At 40.6% G+C, this 22198-nt stretch overlaps 1 protein-coding gene and 1 non-coding gene across 2 annotated transcripts in view; one reads left to right on the top strand and one right to left on the bottom strand.

Moving 5' to 3' along the window:
* The first annotated feature begins 1136 nt into the window (after positions 1-1136).
* LOC141429310 (prominin-like protein) overlaps positions 1137-22198 on the top strand; it is a 76007-nt gene continuing 54945 nt past the window's right edge. Inside the window, 1 exon segment of the mRNA XM_074089607.1 lies at positions 1137-1802. Within this exon segment, the coding sequence (XP_073945708.1) occupies positions 1532-1802 (271 nt within the window). The 5' untranslated portion in view covers positions 1137-1531.
* On the bottom strand, positions 17719-17790 carry TRNAE-UUC (transfer RNA glutamic acid (anticodon UUC)). The gene has a single exon. It is a non-coding gene; the product is annotated as a tRNA-Glu (tRNA).

Genomic DNA, 22198 nt, shown 5'->3' with positions numbered 1-22198 from the left:
AAGAAAGCAGACACTTGGGCTTGTACTATTATCTATTCTGTGACTTGTTGAGTTTACTACCTTTGTGAGTTAAAATAAAGTTTTTTGGAAATTTACTGCTGAAACATGGGTAAAACAATGAAAAGTGTTGTGCGATTGATAATTTTTAAATTCAAACAAAAATAAGCGGAAAGGGAAGCCTTGTTCAAACAGCAAAAAGAGTGTAGGTTAGCAGGCATGGCAAAATATTTTGATACTAATAACCCTTTCAGAACTGGTCAATACAATTGTGGCGCCTAAGATTCACTTTTTAGGGTTCCGTACTACGGAACCCTATCTTGGGCATGTTCGACCCGCTCTTGGCCAGTTTTCTCAAAAATATTCGTATTATCCTTTTTATGCTCAACATTATGTATATCGTTTTAAATAATTACTTATTTTCCAATAGGGATGCGATAGACAGAGAAGCATAAAGTAGGCACGATTCTTATGCCTAATTGTTACTTTTGTACGACAGAGAAGCTTCTGTACTTGTACTATTACTTATTCTATGGTTTGGTGATACCTGGTGATACAATCTGCAAATTTTTTGAATTTGCCGCGGTTTTGGAGGTTCATCTTTCATTAGCCTGACTATATTATTTAATAGGTGTATTTTTTATTTTGTATTTCAAAATAAGTTGACAGCCATTTTAAGTGAATTAAAAAAAAAAAAAAAAGTTAAGTGTCAGATTTAGTACTTACCTGCTTTGATACCATATTGTCATGGGAGCGACTCGATTATTTTCAGGAGACTACAATTTAATAATACTAACCAAAGAAATAAGTAAATTATTATTACTTATTATTGCATCTGCCATCTGCATTTATAGATTTAACTGTGTATTTTACGTTCGTTCTCGGTCTATTGTTTTACGTCAGGGGGTGCAGTGCAACTCCCTTGCACCCATGTGTTTTACTTCAGAAAATATTCTTACAACTCGTTTTAACAAAATGGTATGCATGTAAGCTGTGATGTAAGTAACGGTGAAATAATTTTTACCGGTGGTATTACTGAACGAACGAAGTGAATTGATTGAACTGAAATTTTGGTGGGGCGAAAGGAAACCGGTCGTTGACATTGGTTGACATCCGAATCAATTCAATCCCGCTCGCTAGCTCGCGGCCGGCGCGGCGCGCGCCGTTCATTCGCTCACTCGCACTCGTCCGTCGCGCATCGACCGCCCCGACGAGTTGCGGTGCGGTTTTATACTCCGAAACAAAGGAACCTGAAACATGTAAATCGTGACTCGAAGCGCGCACATAACGAGCTTTAGTCACCAGAGACAACATCATCAGACTAAAGCGCGCGTCGTAAAGCTTTTTCCGAGCGACCGGGGCGGCAGATAATATCGACCTAGTTCGCTAGTGTTTATGTTTAGTAAAGTGGGTAATCTTTCGGTGTTTGTTTTGCAAACAGTGAGTTAAAAGTATCTATATTGTGGACGGCGGTGCAGTGTGAGGGTCGAGAGGTGTTGTTATGTAGTGTTGGTGTCTGGAGAAGGCAGTGACGATGTGGCGGACTTGCCTGGCGCTGGCGGCGCTGGCGGGGACGGGCTGGGCCGGCGCGCCGGCGGGGGAGTCGTTCCTGACCAACATCAGCCGCACGCTCCACTCCGAGATGGCAGACGTGCTGCAGATGGCTCACGTGGAGTATTCCACGCCTGTGATCAACGTCACGTACGTGGCGACCGTGGAGTTCGATATGCGGGCCATGGGACCGCTCTACAACCACACCGGGCTCGTCATCGACGTCATCGCTAAGAAGCAGGCCTACCCTGAAGGTAAGCGACGCACGACATTGGGCTTTTATATGGGCATGGGTATTTACAGGCATATATAGTGCAGTTTTTTTATGACAGTTAAATCCAGTTCAACATCCTAATGCACATGAAGACTGCTTTCTAATAGCATTTCTAGAAAAACGCAGGAATTGGACTTTCTATGTTTGCTATAAAGAAAACAACTTGACTAATAAATGAACCATTTTCTTTATTACCCACAGTAAGTACAGTCACCAGGGCCCAGTTTCTCGAAGTGTTGTTTTGTTTAATTTACTCAACCAATTTAGGAGACAAATAACACTAATATTATCAGACTTGTAAGGTTTGAGAAACGGGTCCAGCATCAATATCTAATACAACAAAACATGCATAAATATCCGATCCAAGCTATTTCTAATGCTGGTAGCATGTGTTTGATATTTTTGCATGCTCTGCTGTGACATACTATATTACTGCTGGTGAATGTACCTATGAAAAATAGTTCAGTCGGTGCCCTAACATAAGTATCCACTTTTCTATACAACTAGTGTAAAAAAGTGGATACATAAGTTAGGGAACCACTTAAAAAACTTGATTAGTACCTACTTACAAGTATGAAAACTATTTATAAATAACTTAAACTGCAGCTTAACCTTACTTTCGCGAGTTGGTAGGCCTGGCAGCATTAGCAGCAGGGCTACTACGAAACTAGAGACTCGAAGTTCATGTCTTACCGTCCCTCTCGCTCTCGTATTAAATAGTATAAGTGTCAGAGGGACCGCACAACACAAACTTCGAGTTTCGAGTTTGGTAGTAGCCCTGCAGGGCAGAATGATAGCTGCAGCAAGACCTATCCCAATAAAGTATCTGTTAGCGGAGACACAAACAACAAAGAGTTATTACTATAAATACGTAATTAAGATTAATAATGAGGATTTTTACATTGTTGTAATTATGTTTATCATCAGCACTATGCAATAATTAGCCAATTATTTGCATAATGAGTTGATTACAATATGCAACTTTGAATGTGCTTGGATGAATGCATTTTGCTTTCACTTTATCTGTTACAGCGGATCAAATGATTGCATGGCACAACAATCCAGTATATCTTCAGCAATAACAGGAATATCAACAGATATTCTATGAAATTTGGCAACCCCAAAAAAAACCTATAGCAAATTACTGATTCTAGCGGTAGTATTTCTTGCGCTCAAGATACATTGGCAAAGATTATAGGTACATAGTCGTTAAGTTTTGAATTTTCTAATCTTCTGCACAACTTTCTTTTTTCTGGAAGAACTCCCTCCATTTTTTAAAGTATTACACAACTTAAAAAATGGATGAAGTTGGTAAAATTATTCTGTAGTTATGACATGATCAAGAAGTTGAGAAGTTAGAACTCTTAAATATGAAATTCGGTTAACATTAGTCATGGCTGACGAAAGGTAACTGACATAATATTTATGATGCATGATTGTACAAAATAAAAAGCCCCTAAAATTAATGTATATGTATGTTTCCTCAATAACTTATTTGCTGAAAATAATAGATTTATTTGATATCAGACTGAACGTCGCTCTAGTAAGTATAGGTATGCCAGATTCAAGAACTCCTTAGTGCAGTGGTTCTTAACCGGTGGTCCATGGAAGAACTCAAAGGGGTCCGCGAAGCCATCAGCAACGAATTGGCAAAACGACGCGCCGGTCAAATAGCGGATGCAACCATTCATTCATTTATAATTTTACTTTTACCGTATATTACCTTCAAACAGTTGGTGGTCCATGCCCATGGCATGACAGAAATTTTGTCAAATGGTTAAGAACTGCTGCCTTAGTGCTTATGGATCTGTAGAACTGAAATCATTAACTGTATGTAAGCTCTCTCTCTCTCTCTCTCTCTCTTTATTTGTCAAAAATAAAAAATTAATACAATTGACAAACGTAAAAATGAGAACTTATCTTTATCTCTTTCAGGGATATTATCTACCAGTCAATCTTTGAGTGGATGTGAAGTGCACTGTTTTTGATGTACTTTTCAGCCATTTTTGTTAATAGTTGCACCCTGATCCAAAATTATCATCCTATAAGTTCCTAACTAATACCTATTATAGATATACATATACAAGCATGGTGTGTTTGTTTGTTTGCTACACTTTCTCGCTTAAACTACTGAACCAATCAGAATGAAATTTCTGTGATCAAATAATTTTATTTTCTTGACTGTGCAGTTGAGTGCAATAATATGGACTTATCTAATCCTCCAAAAATATGCTTCATATAGGTAGATACATATTTTGCACTTGAATGTACGTAAATGGCAATTAGAAAGAGAGTATCGTAGCTAGATGCGAGCAGACAGACTGTATGAAAGAGGGGGGGGGGGGACACGACGGATGTACGCAAATAACTGATCATCCGCGACACCCGCTGGCCGGGGCGGGCAGGGCTGTCATCTGTCTGCAGGACAGCTTCACCAGAGCACAGGGTGGAAGTTTGTATGTATGCCACAAGGCGCCACATAGTGATACAAATAATATAAGTAACACCCTGTAATTTACCTGTGTCGGACAAATAAATTATTTGAATTTGGAAGGATTCGTTATTAATTATTGTAGGTTTGATTCGACACACAGGTCATTTTGAATAATGTGTAAAAACTCTCAAAATAGATCGATTATTTGCCCCCGAAATCCCCACATAGCAAATTTTACCGAAATCGTTTCAGCCGTTTTCGAGATCCCGGAAATAAATTAACAAATATGCAGGAATTGCTCGTAGATGGATTAGACTAGCCGGAATATTAACTACGAAGCGACAATTTTTTTAATGTAAAAACCATACAGCAAAGTTATAGCTAACTACATTCGGAACAGTATTGCCAGCCCTCGCTACAAAGACAGAGCCAAGGGACACAACCAAAGATATGACACAACCTACCCCTTATTTTAAAACAACATTTGTCTACCAGAAATAAAACAAGAAGGCTGTTTGTCATATTGACTTGTGAGTGAAAATTTGACGAAGGAAGCTTTGACGTTTTAAGCGCTGCAAATGACATGAAACCTTAGGGTGGTAAACCAATTTCTTGGTCGACTATGCTTGTGACTAACGTCACAAAAAAAATTTAGGCGCCCCCCCGGTGGGAATCGATTCATTACGGCGTCTCGCCACTGCAATTCACACGCAATGCTTCAACTGAACCATCCTGTCAATATTGGCAATAAGTATCAGCTGATATCATGTATTTGTTTTTGAACGTTATGTGTTCTCGATACCGATAAGCTTTTGTTTTCTCAGAAAGCATTTGATACCAGTTTACTATGCAAAGTAATAAATTAGTCATTATTTTATTGATAGTCGTTACATTATCATGGCATTATTCCACTTCCTCCAACTGTAACGATTCACCTCAAGTGGCGCTAACAACGTTGAGATAACATTCGTCACGTTTTTCCATTTGCGATTTTAACAATGCAAGATTTGGTTTGTCATCAAAGAAATCCCAACGTTCTTCTGAAAGTAAAGAGCTCTTTTACAATCATTTTTTTATATCACCAGAACAAATATTTGAGACAAATCTTGGATTTTTCCTGGCGACAGACCACAAGTAACTCCGCGTTATGGAGATGACTGAACAGAAGCCTATTGTGGCGAAAGTCTCGCCTTGGATAGAGCATTATATGTATAAGGAGAATGATAGCCATGTACCCAAACATGTTTCTCAATGGCGCGTGCCAGGCAGGAACAAGGAAACGAGGTAGCAGCTCTGCTCAAAGGGAAATGCAATCCTTGAGCATGACCTGGCAAGAAGTGTAAGTCGCTGCGCAAGATCGTCCCAAATTAAAAGATAATATGCCGAGTGTCCAATGCAATGCACCTAAAACAGGATGGAATTGATATGAACTTCTGAAAAGTAACATCTGAATTAATCAGTTCTATGTTGACGACGATGATAAAGATTTGGTTTGCTGTGGACGAAGCATTTACATTACAATAAAGTTGGAGCTAGAAAATGTGTAGCAGGCGACAGTTTTGTATTCGATTACGATCTCCAATAAAACCGGCACTGACTGTCGTGTTTAAAGTAATGTGTCGATAGAAGCCATAGATCAGCCGGCGTCGTTTGTCATTAACATGTGATCGGGGAGCGCCGTGCTGCGCGCGCGCACGTCGCGAGGCGCGGCCGACGACCCGCCTGCTCGATAGCATGCATTCAGGGCTGACAGAGGTCAATATCACTTTAAAAAATGCATAACAAATTGCTGGAATTGGTCAATCGGCTGGTCTATTGCAATATTGAACACAGTATACCTACACTACGACAATTGTGTCGTTAGCTTCGAAAATTATTTTTTTTTCTTTGGGATTACATAATGTAATTTTGAACAGTAATCGTATCTCAGGTAAATAATTGAACATGTTCACAAATGCCACATGTCTCGTCGATAAGATCAAGTAGGCCAAATATGTGGTCTACCACCCTAAAGTTGATAATCGTTTGCATGTCATAAAATAATAATGCCAATAGACGTGTCTGTCAACTTGAAAGTTCGACTTTAGCGACATTCATTTGATAGGAACTTGTTTAAAAATCGATAGACCACTTATTTGGCTGATGGTATTCATAACTGATTCTCTCAGATAAAACTTGCACAAAGTTCTGAAATATGTACATGTATGATTAAATAAAAAAAAACGCTTTATCGAAATAGAAAAAATAACAGTTTACACAAAAAAGGAACAATAATTTAAAAACATAAAAAAATGGTTAAATTGATTTACATTTTGCTTGTGTAGGCTAGGCACCTTATCAGGCAAAAGACATTATGGTGGGTCGCTTTATCTAATGCGTGCATGGGCATTTTTTCCTACCCCCAGAAAGAAAGGGTAACGATATGACATATCACACATGGTGTTCATGTCTGTAGGTACGGCGCAAAATTTCCACGAAGTAGAAAATTAAATAAATCAAACATGCAGGAAGTATCGAAGTACAGAAGACGAAGTATTGACTTCGTCTTCTGAACTTCGTACTTTTGTACATCTGATGAGAAATGAAACCAATGTGAAGTGTGTGGGAGCCCTGTTGCACGTTGCACACAATAGGAGCTCTTTTTCCTTGTTGGCTGCGCGGGCGGCGCGACGCACTCTATTTTTTATTGTCCCGACGATGCGCCGGCCCTTTTAAGGCACCTTATACTTGTGCGACTTGCCCAACAGTCGCAACGTCCACAGTAATCCACATCTGCAGGTTTCAAAGGTCTTTCTTTATACAACCATAAAACGACAATAACTCTGAAAATTATCTCGACGAAATTTATATCGGCGATAAAATTTTATTTATAATTAACGGTAACGTCTGATCGGATAGATTTCGAAATGCGCCGCAACGGGGCGAGCAACGGTTTCGCAAACTGAAGCTTTAAAACTCCACGGATGAGCGTTTAGTTGCAGGACTTGCTTTTATTTAATAATCTGCTTTAACGTACATGCAAGACATTTCAACGGGTTATATTATTTACGGCAGCTAATCGTATATCTGCCACAGCACGTCGCGTCAGCTGGCGAGTAACGGTGAGACGTAGTCGACCTGTTCTTGGATTGCGACCATCAACATCCTCCTTTAAAGGAACGACCCCAGCTGCGACTTACCCGACCGCCTTTCTTTCGCCTGCATGCAGCTTGTATGACTAACGTCAGTTATCGCTAGTATTGTTCACGTTCGTTGCTGCGTCATGTCGCACGTGCAAGTACTTCTCGACTTGACTGGTACAATTGTAAATTGATGACATATTTGATTGAGGTTAAGCTTTATCACCTTTAAGATACGAGATGCTTACCGGTTTTCTTTGCAACTGGTTTTTGAAAATCTTGTGACCATAGTGGATGCAGTGGAACATGTACAGTTTGTTCAGCTGTATTAGCCTTTAGAAAGCCTAAGCAATAAACTGGGCGCGAACCCGTGCGACAGCATTTTCCGCGCGTGTATCGTCGCATTAATTCCGATCATGGCTGCGCAAGCACGCTCGCTAGTCACAAGAAAGAAATTAAAAACATTTGCAATACCGGCATGTAGAATGGGGCGTGCTAGACTGGTGCCTCTTCAACATCAAACGTCACGACGCTGGTGGCGAGGAGTCGGGGCCGGGGGCACCTCGCCACTGGATAATTGCGGAAACAGATACGACCATTAAATTCACTTCAAAGCTGCGAGCGTCCGTCCTGCGCACAACACAAACTCGCTCCACCCAGAATTTATTTTATTGCTATGACCGTTTACTGGCTTTTAAGGATTTAACTGTAAATTTTACAGCTATCACCCTGCGGCTAATGTGTAATTAAATTTATATCGTTCTAAATCTTAGCTTCGATTAAATTGAAAATGATGAGGAGATGGACGATACCGTGTGAAAATAACGTTGATCCTTCCGTACTAATATTATAAATACGAAACTCTGTCCAGTCCAGACGGACAGAGACAGAAGTCAGTTCACGCTTAAACCTGAAATTTTGCATGAAGATAGTTCAAAACCCTGAGAACCGGATAGTTTTTATTCCGGAAAGTTCCCGGGGTAGGTATAGCGATACATTATTAATAAATAAGTTACCAGATTCGTTTCGCTTCATTTCGCTTATCCAAAGGACCATTACTAGAGTTTCCCACGTGCACCAACTGTACCCGGTAGCGGTTCTCATGGAGTCATATCGCCACGCGCTGCTTGTTGTAATGAAACCCCTACGATACTGTTGCCAGTTCCCAGCCGCTTCGCTGCGAAACTAACGTGTAATTCTCCATCAACTTCTTGTATCAACCACTCATTATATTCCCATGTATATGTTTATAATAACACTTCCCTGTTTCAACATCTTACTAGCATTTAATGTTCTCGTAAAAACTTGCTGAAATTTCGTTTTCGTAAACATTCTCGCAATTTTTAAAGCATTGCTCTGTGCACGGCATGTTTTAACGACCGACGTAATGCCGTCAATGTGTTCCTTATTTACTATGTAAAGTGATGCTGCCGTTGCTCGGGCGCCGTTTACAAATCCCCTCATCGTACCCTCTTGTATGAATCTCCATAAATCAGAGCCCAAGATTTACATCACAAGTGTGGCAGACTTGATGAGTCACCGTCACCGTTAGCAAAAACGCCTCCTACGTCCTGGTTAAGTATGTCAAAGCACACGCCTCGAAGAAATATATCTTTAGTTCTGCAGTCTATTTCGTCCAAAGGTTGCTTTGCTTGGGTCTGTCTGTAGCTAAAAGCTAGCGTTCAGCAGTTGATAATTTATTACCGTTGCAACCAGGCCTGAGATAATTGAGATTTGAATCTGGCTCGGTGTTGCAACACGTCACGCCAAAACAAACGGTCTAGCGATTGAAGTAACCGCAGCCCGCGATAGACCCCTTTGTACGTTTGATTGCGTTGCATTCCGACAGATCATGTCTGCCGAGCGAGTGTCGACATGCTGGTATGAGGTGGCAATCGTGCTCCGTTAAGGTCATTACTGAATTCAGTTGGAAATACCTTTAAAGTTTCTACTCGTTTTTATTTCTCTTTGTGCGTGTTATCAACAACATGCGTTGCGTTTTCACCCTGTTAAACATAATTCATTTTCTATACGTTATGATTACGTGAATTGTCTAATTAGTAGCACTCTATATTCCTTGCCTTATTGGAAAATTCTAATTCGCATCTGTCAATGCCAGGTTAATTTTAGGTAAACAAACTTTGTCTGAGACTAATGACACTGCGCGTTAATTACTTAAGCCGAAAGGCCTCTCAAATTATCCAAAGTTTTGTTGGAATTCGTTGAGCAATGATATTTAAGAAAAGGATACCGAATTGCTCTGTAGCTTGCGTCACGCTCGCCAGGAGTACTTATTTCATCAGCATCCAGCACTTTCACTGACCTTTTGTCCTTTGAGCCCGTACAATAATATACATTGAAGTGATCTCCACAAGGTTCTATATCATACGACTTTTAGTGCCTAGTAAATTTGTTGGCGACACGTTTTATACTGCTTTTTGTCCGGGCAACATGTGTCCAATCGTTTAGTTCCCAGTGATCAGCGAGTTTCTGCTTTCGCTCGTTCGACCCCGGCACGTACGAAAAGATCAACCCATAATCAACCAAGATCAACCCACGACGCTTTTCGCTTTCACTTTAATCTGGGACTCAGGGATAAAATATTCACCGTATTCGTTACAAAACTTTTACAAATTAAATTTAATCTCACATTATGAGCGTAATGAGTGGCGAGGCGACGCTGTGAGATACTTGGTCAAGATTGCATGAGAAGACATTTTTCGCGGTAGTTGACCCGATGGACTCTTTGACTCACCGTATTGTCGTACATACGTCAGCACTGCGTCACCGACGCTGCCGATGCTGGCAATATAGCCGCTTCGCTTGGCTGGCTTTCCAATTTAGGCCAGTAGGTGCAGGCTTCGTGCCAAGGCTATTAGGAAAATGGCTTCATGTATTGTGACGCTGCTCATCATATGCTTCGGTAAATTGAATGAATCTGAGGATGATGAAGTTATACCTTGTCAAATAATGTAGCCATTAGTTACCATTACTTGTAAAACTAGTATTAGCTGGTTATGGATCGAGATAATTAATGGCATTAATAACGGCTAGTTTTACGCTTCCGCCATTAGAAAGGCTGAGTGAGAGGTTTTCTGGTTATGTTCTATGTGGTTACAACGTAAATCAGTTTTATTAGTATGTATTCGGCTTCTGTGCAATACAAAAGAGATTTAACAATTGAACTGTCCGAAAGCTTAAGTCGAGTAGCCATTTGTTTCTTTGTGTGGTTATCTTAATCTTTCCTATTATTAATTCGACTAGAGCTTGGTTTTGGCCACAGAACTTTTGGCTATCTACGGATTGCCATATTTACTTGAATGCGCTTTATCATGAGCAGTGGTAAATCTAGCTACACTAACTAAAATAATCACTTATTGTACACGTGATATTTATATATTTTAGTCGTTGAATTGTTGATTTATATTCATTACACTGCCAGTATCTACAAAAGCTTTCTTGTCTAACCGACTGACAATTTCTTCAACACGTGGGCGGTTGGCCTCAAAACGGACGAGATAACCGTCGTGTTCCTGATTGTGTTCACAAAGTTACTGCTTCCGACGACGAAAATTAGCCTGTATTGCCTTCTGTTAGAGTGAAGTTGGCGTGAAAGGATGTGTGAGGAACGGAACGTTAATGTGACAATTGTCTTCTCGCTCCCTCATGAGGGCTCTCGCTCTCTCTGGATTTTGGCCTTGTTTAGCGTAGTGTGCAAGTGAATAAAAAACCATTATTAATTAATTAACGCGGTTTTATTCACATATACGACAGGATGCGTTTGGAAGTGTCTTTTGTCACGTCAGGCTGGAGGCGGCAGGGCAAATTGCGTTCGTCCTGACTTTTGAAACAAAACTGTCATTTCCAGTGGAAACTACTTAAAATAAGAAAACTATGCGTCAAGCGCGTACTAACTTAGATAATACTAGCATGTTTAATTCGTAATAACTTCCCCTTGAATTTGTGTTTTGATTCCCTCTACACGTTCGGCTTCCAGGGCAGACGCGCTATGTTTGGACACCTGGCTCCGGTTATGAGGCGTTAATTGACTGCCCAAACTGTCTATTATCACGCTCCAGCCCGTATTCTCGCCGCATCGTAACTTGAACAACGCCTCACATTAATCTGGTAAAGGCCAGAACATAAATAGAGCTAAGACGAGCTTACAGCTCATTTCACTGTTGATATTTAAATATTTAATTGATGCGACATGTTTAATAAGTGATTCAATGCATACATTGTCTTGTCAGTGATGTTTTAATTCCTCCGGCGGTATGCTATTTATCTTGTGTTCCGCGCGACTTTAGTTTTTACGTTTATAGTTAGCCATAAAATGAGGATTCAGCCGTTATCGCAGTCAAAGAAACAGTCGGTGTTTATCGACAGTAAATACCACTTAACAGACTAAAATACTGAATACTAAACATCGCAATTTTAATGATGCACTCAGTATTTGTCTATACTTAAGTCGTTGATTGTTGATAGAATTAAATTATCGAGCCGAGCGACAAGGGTTCCCATATGTATTTAGTGTAGTGTATGTGGATGATTGTCGAGTGTTAACTGACGCGTGCAGCGAGTGCGGGTCGCTGCCCGTCTTATCAGGCTTCCGGCCCAGCATCTGCTGTATTCAGAGCTCATCTAGCCACCGACGGAATTGAGCCATTAAACCGCTGCCGTGTGTGGCGCGCAGGATGTCGCCGTTTGATGATCCGCCCCTACAACTAATACAACCCGTCTCAGACGTTGGCTCGCTAGTCTTAATTATGTTTCTTTGCATGCTGCGATTGTCAGAGACAAATACCACCGTGACCGTAACCGGCCGCCGGATGTTTGCAGCCCACCGCTGCTTTATCGCTGTTTGTTCACCTTCACATTAAGCGGTAATTACCCTTTTTGTTGCTCGGTTGCGTATTGTTCCATAATATATCATAAAACTTTGGCAAACATTGCAATGAAAATGCGTCAAACATTAATTAGTAGATGGGAATGTTTCCTCAACTCGCGTTTAACGACGAGTTAGTTGAGTTATTCATGGTTATTTTCAATCAATTCTAGCGACGTTGCGTTGCGTATAACCACTTGGTAACCCTGAATCGAAACAATCTACAAATAATATTTTACACTACGCTCAGCTCAGCGGAAACGCATAATGGCGTTCTCTACTGCTCGTCTATTTATAGCTCCTGTTTTTGGTCGCGTTCCCTTTTGCTGTTAAACACCTGTGAAAATATTCGGTAGCCAAAATACAGCGTAAAGTTTAGTGTCCAGAAGGGCGCCGTGTGCACGAGGCGTGAACTCTTCAATGGCAGTTAATTGGCGTGCTGATTGATAATAGCCCCCTACATTGTATTGTTTTGTTTGTTTTCAGTCGTGTAATTTATTATGATTATGTTGTTATATTATTTTTATTATATGTATAAGTTATGTTACAGTCACAATGTAAATGTGAAATGATGTATGAATAGAAAATGTTGGAATGTGTTTTGAATTCAATACAAATTATAAGTTTATTGAAATTTCACCTAATTTACCTAAAATCCAGTAAATTCCACTGAAATTTGAGGAAATTTCATAGTGTATACCAGGCTCCCATAGGCCAGCTGTAGTGCGTGTTGTGACAAGAATCGTTTCACTCGCGACGTCGGCGATAAGATATCGACTGTAGTTAACACAGATGCGGCGCGACGTCACGATAAGGCCGCCCGCCCCCGCCCCGCGCACTTCCCCCCGCCCTCCGACGCCGTCACTGATAACAATGACTGCTCGCCACTCATGCTCGCCTAGTACTTTTTCAGGAGCTGCGTAAAGGAAAGCGTTTTTCAGCGCGTCGTCAGTGTAAAATTCGCGCTGTAACGTCATAGTTGTAACATCTTTTTCGTGGTTTGAAGATTTGGTTTTAGATTGGTTTTATCGATGTTCTTATCATGTGAACTTCTTATTTTTGTTGACATCGTTTTCTCTCTCAACGAGGATGATGTGTCGGCGTTTTAACTAAATATTTTCACTATCGGGTTGTTTACTTCAACTTCATGAATTGACGCGTCCGCGACAGCGGGCGCAGTGTTCATTAGTCGGTGACACATATTACCACACGCTGAGTTAATGAACGCACATGTTCGTGGTTGAACTGCATTAACGTCTGAGCTCGCTGCTGTAAGGGCCCGCGAGCTTTTTTGAGAAGAGCCGAGTGCTGAGCTGACCTAATTACATTGAGTTAGAACAGGTCAGTGGCTTCGGTGCACGCGCACGTAACTGCGGTTGGTTCGTTTTTTACGATGTAACGAAATCAAATTAAAAAGGATTCGTCTACTGTTTTTAGAGACGAGGTTATAACTAGACTGCAGGTCAAAAGGTTTCTACAGAACATCGTTCACTTATGCAACATAAAATATTCTATCTTGTTGATCAAATAGAAAAATCTAAACAAACAGTTCTGCTTGGTAAACAACTAAACAACGGCCGGCTAGTACGCTATCGTGTCGATCTCTGGTCGAATGTACGAGTATACCTACCTACGGCAACTAGGCTAGAGCGTAAAAAAACAATGTAAACCAAGCGTCTGATTGCTGTTATTCAAATGGACTGATAGCGCAATTTCTTAATCTTGATGTTTTAAAGATGACTGAAGTTGAAAAGTTTGTCTAACAGCAATAGAGCCATGGGTGGTATTGGGTACCTAAACTATAGATAGCAAGTCGAAGGGCTTAGGCCGGGCCGGATCTGGGTCGCACCTGCATTGCGGTGCCTCCGCTCCTACTTGACCCCTTTCGTGATCGGTGCACTGCGTTCTGCATTTTTCGGGAATCTGTGACGTCATGACTGACGGACGAAGGGCGGTCTGACTGAACAAGGCCAAGGATTGTCTTGAATTAAAACGTTTAGTTTCTCGTGCGCTCTAAATATCTAATTTCTTACCGCTTTCGTTTCTGCCTATATGTCAGCCAAATAAGTGGTTTATCAATTTTTAAACAAGTTCCTATCAAATGCATATGTCGCTAAAGTCGAACTTTCAAGTTGACAGACACGTCTATTGGCATTATTGTTTTATGACATGCAAACGATTATCAACTTTAGGGTGGTAGACCACATATTTGGCTGATGGTACATACCTATAAGTCCCACTGCAGATCACGGACCTCGTCTTAGAATGAGAGTGCTTCAATTGCAGAGGCCCATTGCAAATTGAAAACTTCAAACACTATTTGATTTCTTTGCAAGTGTGTGGTTTCCTCGCGTTGTTTTCTTTCACCGTAATGCTCATGTAAATAAATTTCGAAAAACTCAATAGTGCAAACCTCTAGGCTACAACAATCTTAAATACTTATTTTTCTCATCTTCCTTTCACGATTCAAATTCGTTCAAATAAGTTAATATTCTTAAATAATTACAAATTGTGATCGGAGCAGGTTTTTTTTTTATTCATCTGGATGGCAAACGAGCAAGTGGGTCTCCTGATGATAAGAGATCACCACCTACCATAGACACCTGCAACACCAGGGGGATTGCAGATGCGTTGCCAACCTAGAGGCCTAAGATGGGATACCTCAAGTGCCAGTAATTGCTTTAATGTCCATACACCTAGTGAATGGCAAAAACAGATATTTCGACAGAACCATTTTTGCAACTTCGATAGGCAAACAACGATATAAAAACAAGAATAGGCATTTGAGTTAGAATTCCAAAAAAATATGTTGTCGCCTTTAGTTTGTTTCAATAAGAAATGTACATGTAGGTTACCGAGTTACTCTCCGTCTAAAATATGTCCACCAAAACATAACGGCTTTATAGATACCGTAAAGTATTACGCGCTCATTGTGCCGCATGCCGTGCTGCGGAGTGCCTAAACTATTCATCCAGCGCCAGCCGAGGGGAGCTGAGGTCGAATCAATTGCGCTAACCTGACTGGTACTGGGGAACTCATTCTTACTGCATTGGCACTGTTGGGATTGACTGAGGGAGCGATATTGTCGCACGTGGCCATTGCAGCGAGACTAGGGCTTCGATTGACTTCATTGGCTATGGATGGGTTAATTGACTTGATTACTGTATGTTATGAATTTTGTGGATTTTATTGGTTCCTTCGCCAGAACTTTAATGGAATTACTAAGATTTTCGCTAAAGTTTACTTTCAAGCGAAGAAGTAAGGAACTTGTAAGGGGAGCAAAGGTTAGTTCCATTGTTTTCAAGATGTTGCGACTAGATACATCTTTATTGTTTTGTTAAACAACATTCATTTGGGCAAATATAGGTCAAAGATTAGCGAGCTGATTGGATTCAATAATTTAGAAAAGATTTACCTCATTGGCACAGAGGAGCAAATCACAACAATAAATGGAATGAACTACTATCGCAGCAGCGATAACCTTATAACACCTACAATAATGTTTTGTTATCACGCAACACAACAAAAGTATGGAAATAACTTCTGTCTTTTTTATCACTGTGTCCATTGGTTTATTATTTTCCTGGTTTGATAGTACGAGTATATCGCTAATATTTTAAATTTGTTGGCGGTTTCAACATGATAATTTTCCTTCCACAATCGTCGCCACTTTTTCGCCTCTCCTTATCAATGAGCGCACATTTTTTTAATGGGTTTTATTACAATAGACGATATTCACCAATGGAAACTAATGCTTTTTGAGCCACGTCGTCTATTTGTCACCATCGCATGTTTTCTCTGAACTTTTGAAAACCTATAACGTAATTATATGTACTTCCAAACCTTTCGTCAGCTCTGGCGGTCTCTAGTGTCGCGCTTCGCTAATGCCCGGTGTGTAGGCGCAGGCACGGGGAGCGACCGATGACAAATCGTTTGTTTAGCTGCTCCAGCTGGACGCAAATGCTCTTCCCAACATAACTCAAGGGTTCCACATCTATGTATGTTATGACGAAAATAATGTAGGTCACAGAAAATAATAGACGGAGACGTTCGCTTTCGTTTCGATTGTTATAAATGTTTGTTCATAAGTCTATTTTCAGTTTTGTTAACAGTTTTGCAATTCCCTTCCTGCTTTTATCACAGAATCTCAGCTCCGTGGTAACTTACTCAAGTCATGAAAAGAAGCGTTTTGCTGCCTGCTAGACTTTAACATTGCCGAAAAGCTACAAAGCTTTCTTCTATTCGTATGTCTTTTGCGATACATCATTTATTACTATTAACTTCCATCATCGATTAGTGCAATTCACAAATAAGTTTTAAACTCCTAACATCAGTCGCAACTTCGCAAGTCTTCGACATAAGCACGCTTTCTTGTTGCAACACACATTGTCGTGATGTATGGCGCCAATAAATCCATAGTTCAGCAGCCGCGCAACTGGGTCGTGCACTTGCACAACTCCGGCGCAGTTTATTTACAGCCACTCGTCCACCCCGCAGGGTGCTGTTTATGAAAAATAAACAAACTGTACACTCAGACAGGCGGGTCGTCTCGGCGCCGTTTGCTTCGTTGTTGTAAGGTAAAGCAATCCGTTACTGCAAATGGGTCATTGGTTCTAAAATGACGCGTAGAACTGCAAGCGCTTTAAGACTCATCAAATGATCTCGGTCATTGGAGCATATGTCGTTCTATCGAACTAGTTTAGCCGTCTTCAAGCAACTTCGACCACCTTTCTTCTCTGAGAAAGCGGTGTTTAAATCTTCCGTGTTAAAGCCCATTTTCAAGTTAATGTATGCATCAGCAACGCGGTGAGTCATCTGCGTTTATAACGTGCTTATTGGAAGCCGATTGATTTTTAGTGGTATGCTGCTGGCTGTAGGATACGTTTTCCTCTGTTGATATGCTGCAAATGTTTGCAAGTAGAGCCCGGTTCGAGACCAGTTTGGTCAGTGCGAAAGTACTGGAGGTCCTTGGAAATGGGTTTTGCTTGGTCTAGCCAACGCCTACGGGCTGACGCTAAATATTATTTCACGTTTATAAGGTGTAGTAATGAAAATTTTAGTTTAAATTGTGAAAGAAAAATACAACAGTTTTGCGTTTGCGACAGCATCAATGTTATGCGTGTGTTGAGGAAAATTTAATAATGTCAATATCTGTAGGTAAGCTTTTCAAAACCGTAAATGTTTATGTTGTTTATCAATAATAACATTTTGTTATTTTCCACACGTATAGTGAAAAGACATACCTACTCGTAATTGTGTATATTTTTACCTTCGATCCAGCTACATGTAATATTATTTTTCACTTCAATGATATCGCTAATATCGGTGAGGCGACGCAGGATCGAAAAAATATGAAGGGAAGCGGAAAACGGGACCAACGGCCCGTGAGATGCGATCATGACAATATTTCATAACCGAAATGCCAGTGCAAAAATAAATATAAAAAAGGTAAAAAGATTTCCCGTACCGGGAATCGAACCCGAGCCTCCTGGGTGAAAGCCAGGTATCCTAGCCACTAGACCATACGGGAGTTGTGATTGAGGTCGAAACAAACTATGTGAAGGTTACTTTAACACGAGACGAGGATTATGATGCGTAATTTATTTATTGAATCAGATAATTGAGTGCAGTTGTATAAATAACGTATTATTCAACAATAAAATTGAGTTTCGTGAAGTATACTCTTATCCAATGAAGGTCACCGATACGTAATTAAATTCTTTGTTTAGCTATTAATCTCTATAAACGGTTATCAACAAATCCATTGTATGATTGTTTTTTTTGGAGTCTTTTTGTATTTTTTATTTCAACTCCAAATTTGTTACTTTTACGGGTATCCCGTGAAACCATATCGAAAATACTAACTGAGACATGGATGCACAGAAAAACCAGAAAAAGAGACCAGCATTGGGAATCGAACCCAGGTCCTCAGCAATCCGTGCTGCGTGCTTTAACCCCTACACCACTCAAACACAAACTCACTACAAAATTCGTGTCTAGATTCCTGTCCAGCAGTGGTGTAGGGGTTAAAGCACGCAGCACGGATTGCTGAAAACCTGGGTTCAATTCCCAGTGCTGGTCTCTTTTTCTGGTTTTTCTGTTCATCCATGTCTCAGTTTGTATTTTCGAAATCCATTGTTTCCATACCTAATATTGGTTAAGTTAAACAATTTACAACTAACTTCTTCAATTTTTTAAGACTACTTGACCTGTAAAATATACGGATGTGTCACTTCGAAAATGGTAAAATAGAAATACACGGTGTTGCTACAAAGTACAGCTGAAATCAGTTTTTTTGACTAACTAGTTGACGAGAATAAATAGAGCTTTAATTTTCTACTACCAACTTTACTGTTATTTCGTTTTCAACGGAATTATTCACCATTTTCCAATGATATTTTTAGAGTTGATTTCAAAAATGGGTCATGAAGAAGGGTTACGGTGTAGCCATGAAGCCCGCTTTCATCAGGTAAGTTTATGACTGTTCGAACAAAAATGTAATGAACGAACCACAAGTATGGGTACATACCTATCCCCCACGCAGTTTTGGCGAGGGCACCAGCCACCCCTTGGGGAATGCGGGCCGCGGCGGCCTGACACGGTTCCGCACTGTTATTGACATTCCCTCACTGACATACTTTGCGCTCCATTGTTGCGCACGTCTTTTTTTTGTTTGGATGTTTCTCGTAAACAAGATTCTTTGTTGATCAAATAAAGTAGCTCGAATAGAGTTCCGTTCAGCTGATAGTTTTTACGGAGATACACACACACACACACACACACACATGCTCGCGGAAGGTAGGTAAGATTTTTCCCAAGGCCTATTCAAATTAACAGCTCATTTCATTACGCAGCAAGAGACTAGATGTGTTTGGAAAAATTCGTCGTCTGGGATTTCCGATGCGTTGACCGCACGCGTCTCGCCACGCATGGACCGTGCCCGTGCGGCATGGCATGCTGTGTCAGTGTCATTGCCATATAGCACGGCAATTAGAATTCGTCAGCCACTTGCAGTCCCGTTAGTTACTATGACGATAACGTGTTACGTAAATGGTCTTTGGGTCGCTTCAGGAAAATTTGGCTTTACCATTCCGATCACCTTCCCGTGTTATGCCTATTAGGTACTTGTCCCACTGCCGGCTAGAAAGCGATTAGCTATCTACTTGCTACTATTTTCTCGCTCAAGAAACGAGCAATAGATATACATAGGGTTGCCATGCGTCCGGATAAAGCCGGATATAGTTAGGCTTTTTCAATGCTTGTCCGGCCAAATTAAACGGTGTCCGGCCTGTCCGGCTTTTGATAGGCTTTATACAACTGACCATAGTGACTATAAGTTCATAAAAATAAAAATGATAATAATTAACCGTAGACATTACTTACAATTTTTTTGTCATATAGGTTAGGTATACTAAGACACAACAAAAGTAACTCGGTCTGCCTGCCTGTGACTTCTTCACGCTTTATAACTCTCTGGGATGTACATACAGCTACCAATTATAACGAAAAAAAAATTCTTTTGACGCGTTTGAAGCTTCAGGCTAGTCCTTAATGATGGGGAGTCCGGCCTTTTTGCCCAAAAGTCCGGCCAAACTAGCTGGTCTGTCCGGCTATTACGTTTGATGACCTGGCAACCCTAATATACATATATAGATCCTGCCTGTGTTAGTATACATAAATTTGGTATGTGGGGGTTTTCGGGGATGACAAATCTATATAGCTTGGTCTTATTTCTGGGAAAACGCTTTACCGAGTTTTAGCCCGAGCAAAGCTCGGTCGCCCAGATACTAGTATAGTTAATTGCTGACTATTCACACTTCCGGCAAGACCTCTATACACCAGTTTGTCGTAGGGTAAAGCTATCAAAACTCAAATACAAGATAGATAATAGATACCTACCTACTCGTAGTTTTAGTACGCGTTCGCCCCGTTTTGCAAGACCAAAAAATAGCGCAGGGGCTTTTTTTGCACAATTGGTAGTTGAACAGCAATATAATTAGTTTACTTGAGCCAGCGACCTTCGCTCGCTCCCCTTCCAATTCACTTAAAGTTCACGACGGTGATCTAACGGCCAATTTGACCAGTAACACCAGTAATGACTCAGGTAGCTCGTTAAACTGATGCATGGTCCGGGAATTCGGTGCCGTGCACACAAAAACCTGTTTCCAGATCGTTTCTATTGTTCTATTCTAAAGGATTGTTCTTATCGATGGACTGTGGTAAAACACAGAGTGGTTATCTTAGACCAGTGTAAATTATTGTCCAAAGGCCGATTCTTGTATTTATTATTGTATCGATTGTTCGTCAAAAAACCCAAGACACTAGAATGTTGATAATACGAAAATACTAGTGCTCTGTAGAATGTAGAAAGACAGTATTGTACAAATTAATAAGGTTTTAGTTTCTTTTGGGTATGAGCTTTATAATTTCAAATTGAATTCAGTCGAGATTTTATAATCGCTATATCTGGCTTTAAAGAACCAAAAAACCTTTCCGTCTGCGCGGTCGGATGACCCATCTTGATCCGCGTCATAAATTTAAATTGGATTCGAATCCTTCATAATTGAATTCGGGATGAGGCAGACTATTATTTTGTCTCGCCTCACTATAGCATAGCCAAATGCCAGTTGTAATTGTCCCACGTTGAAAACTTAACAGACTAATGAATTTGAATCTATCGTGACGAAGCAAGAAATCGGACAGTTGTCGACGCTCGGATCCCTAAGTGGTGTTAATTAACGTGGTCAGAGTAGAATACTTTCGCCGCAAAGCTCGTGTGGATAGAAAAGTTCCCAGTGAGCGGATTTGTGGAAAGTTCCGCGGGAAAGTGAGCCCGCTTTGGGCCGGTAATTAAATTAAACACGCCTTTCTAGCGGCATTGTGTGGACGCAAAAATTTGACGATAGAGGGTCTCGAAGATTTAGTAGACGTCAGCCTTTTGGGATTCCCATTTGCTCTTAAGGGCATACTGCACAGGAGCGATATTTCGGGTCGTGTCCGCGGGGAGCCGCGGTTTTGAGTGTTATTTCGTGTTTGGACACCTCAATGTATGTCCACCATTGATTGAAACTTTTCAGGAATTCAAAAGCGTTCCTGATACAAAATAGTTCCCTGTAAAAATATTATAGTTGAGGCGAAGTTGTGGTCGATCAATTGATGGTCGAGGCGAGAGGTGTTAAATATTTAACGGCGAACTAACGACCTGCGGTACATGGAGTTTTAAATAAAGCACACCCTGAAGGGTAAACGTCCCTCAGAGCCATTGAGTCGCGAGAAGGGTCCTGGCCTGGCGTTCCCTTTTGGACGTGCCAATCTGTTGTTTTACTTGTTACTGCCAAGGACACTACATCATTTTCAAATAATTTTGCATGTTTACATTTTCAACTCAATACAGAATACGTTTCCTGTATGTGGCGGACGGACGTTGCGGTTTGCGGTTAGTGACGTACTTACTCGTGGACGATAAATAATTTGGCTACTTGATGTAAATTAAGTTGTGAACTCTTCCTCGTTTCCTTCCTATCCTTTTTTGCAATGAACGGGCTTAGGAAAAAAAAAAAAATAATAAAAGTTTGAAACTGTTAGAACAGCGACCATGCCAATGGCACAAATATCTTGAAACTTCGCTATTGTTATTGTCAGTACAATCTTGCTAGCCCTTCTGCCGCTTGCTGAAGTGTAAAAGTACATGAAACAAGAACCGATCTGTTCATGTTACAGTAACGACGGGGGTGTCGCCCCGGGAGCAACATCTGGCTCTGTTTGCAAGCAAATAGAAACGTGTTCCAGACATTTATACGTGTACTAGTGGATATGATGTTGGTTTCGTTTAGATTTGTTTTATTTAGTACTGAGAGTACTGAAACTTGTCAAATCTTTAATGCAGTAATGTTATATGGGATCTTGATGATTAAATCCTTCAATTGTAATTGCAGCTT

This window comes from Choristoneura fumiferana, chromosome 6, assembly GCF_025370935.1.
Source record: "Choristoneura fumiferana chromosome 6, NRCan_CFum_1, whole genome shotgun sequence".
In the NCBI taxonomy this organism is placed as follows: domain Eukaryota; kingdom Metazoa; phylum Arthropoda; class Insecta; order Lepidoptera; family Tortricidae; genus Choristoneura; species Choristoneura fumiferana.
Note: the sequence above shows the minus strand (reverse complement) of the source record. Positions and strands in the feature narration are given on the sequence as shown.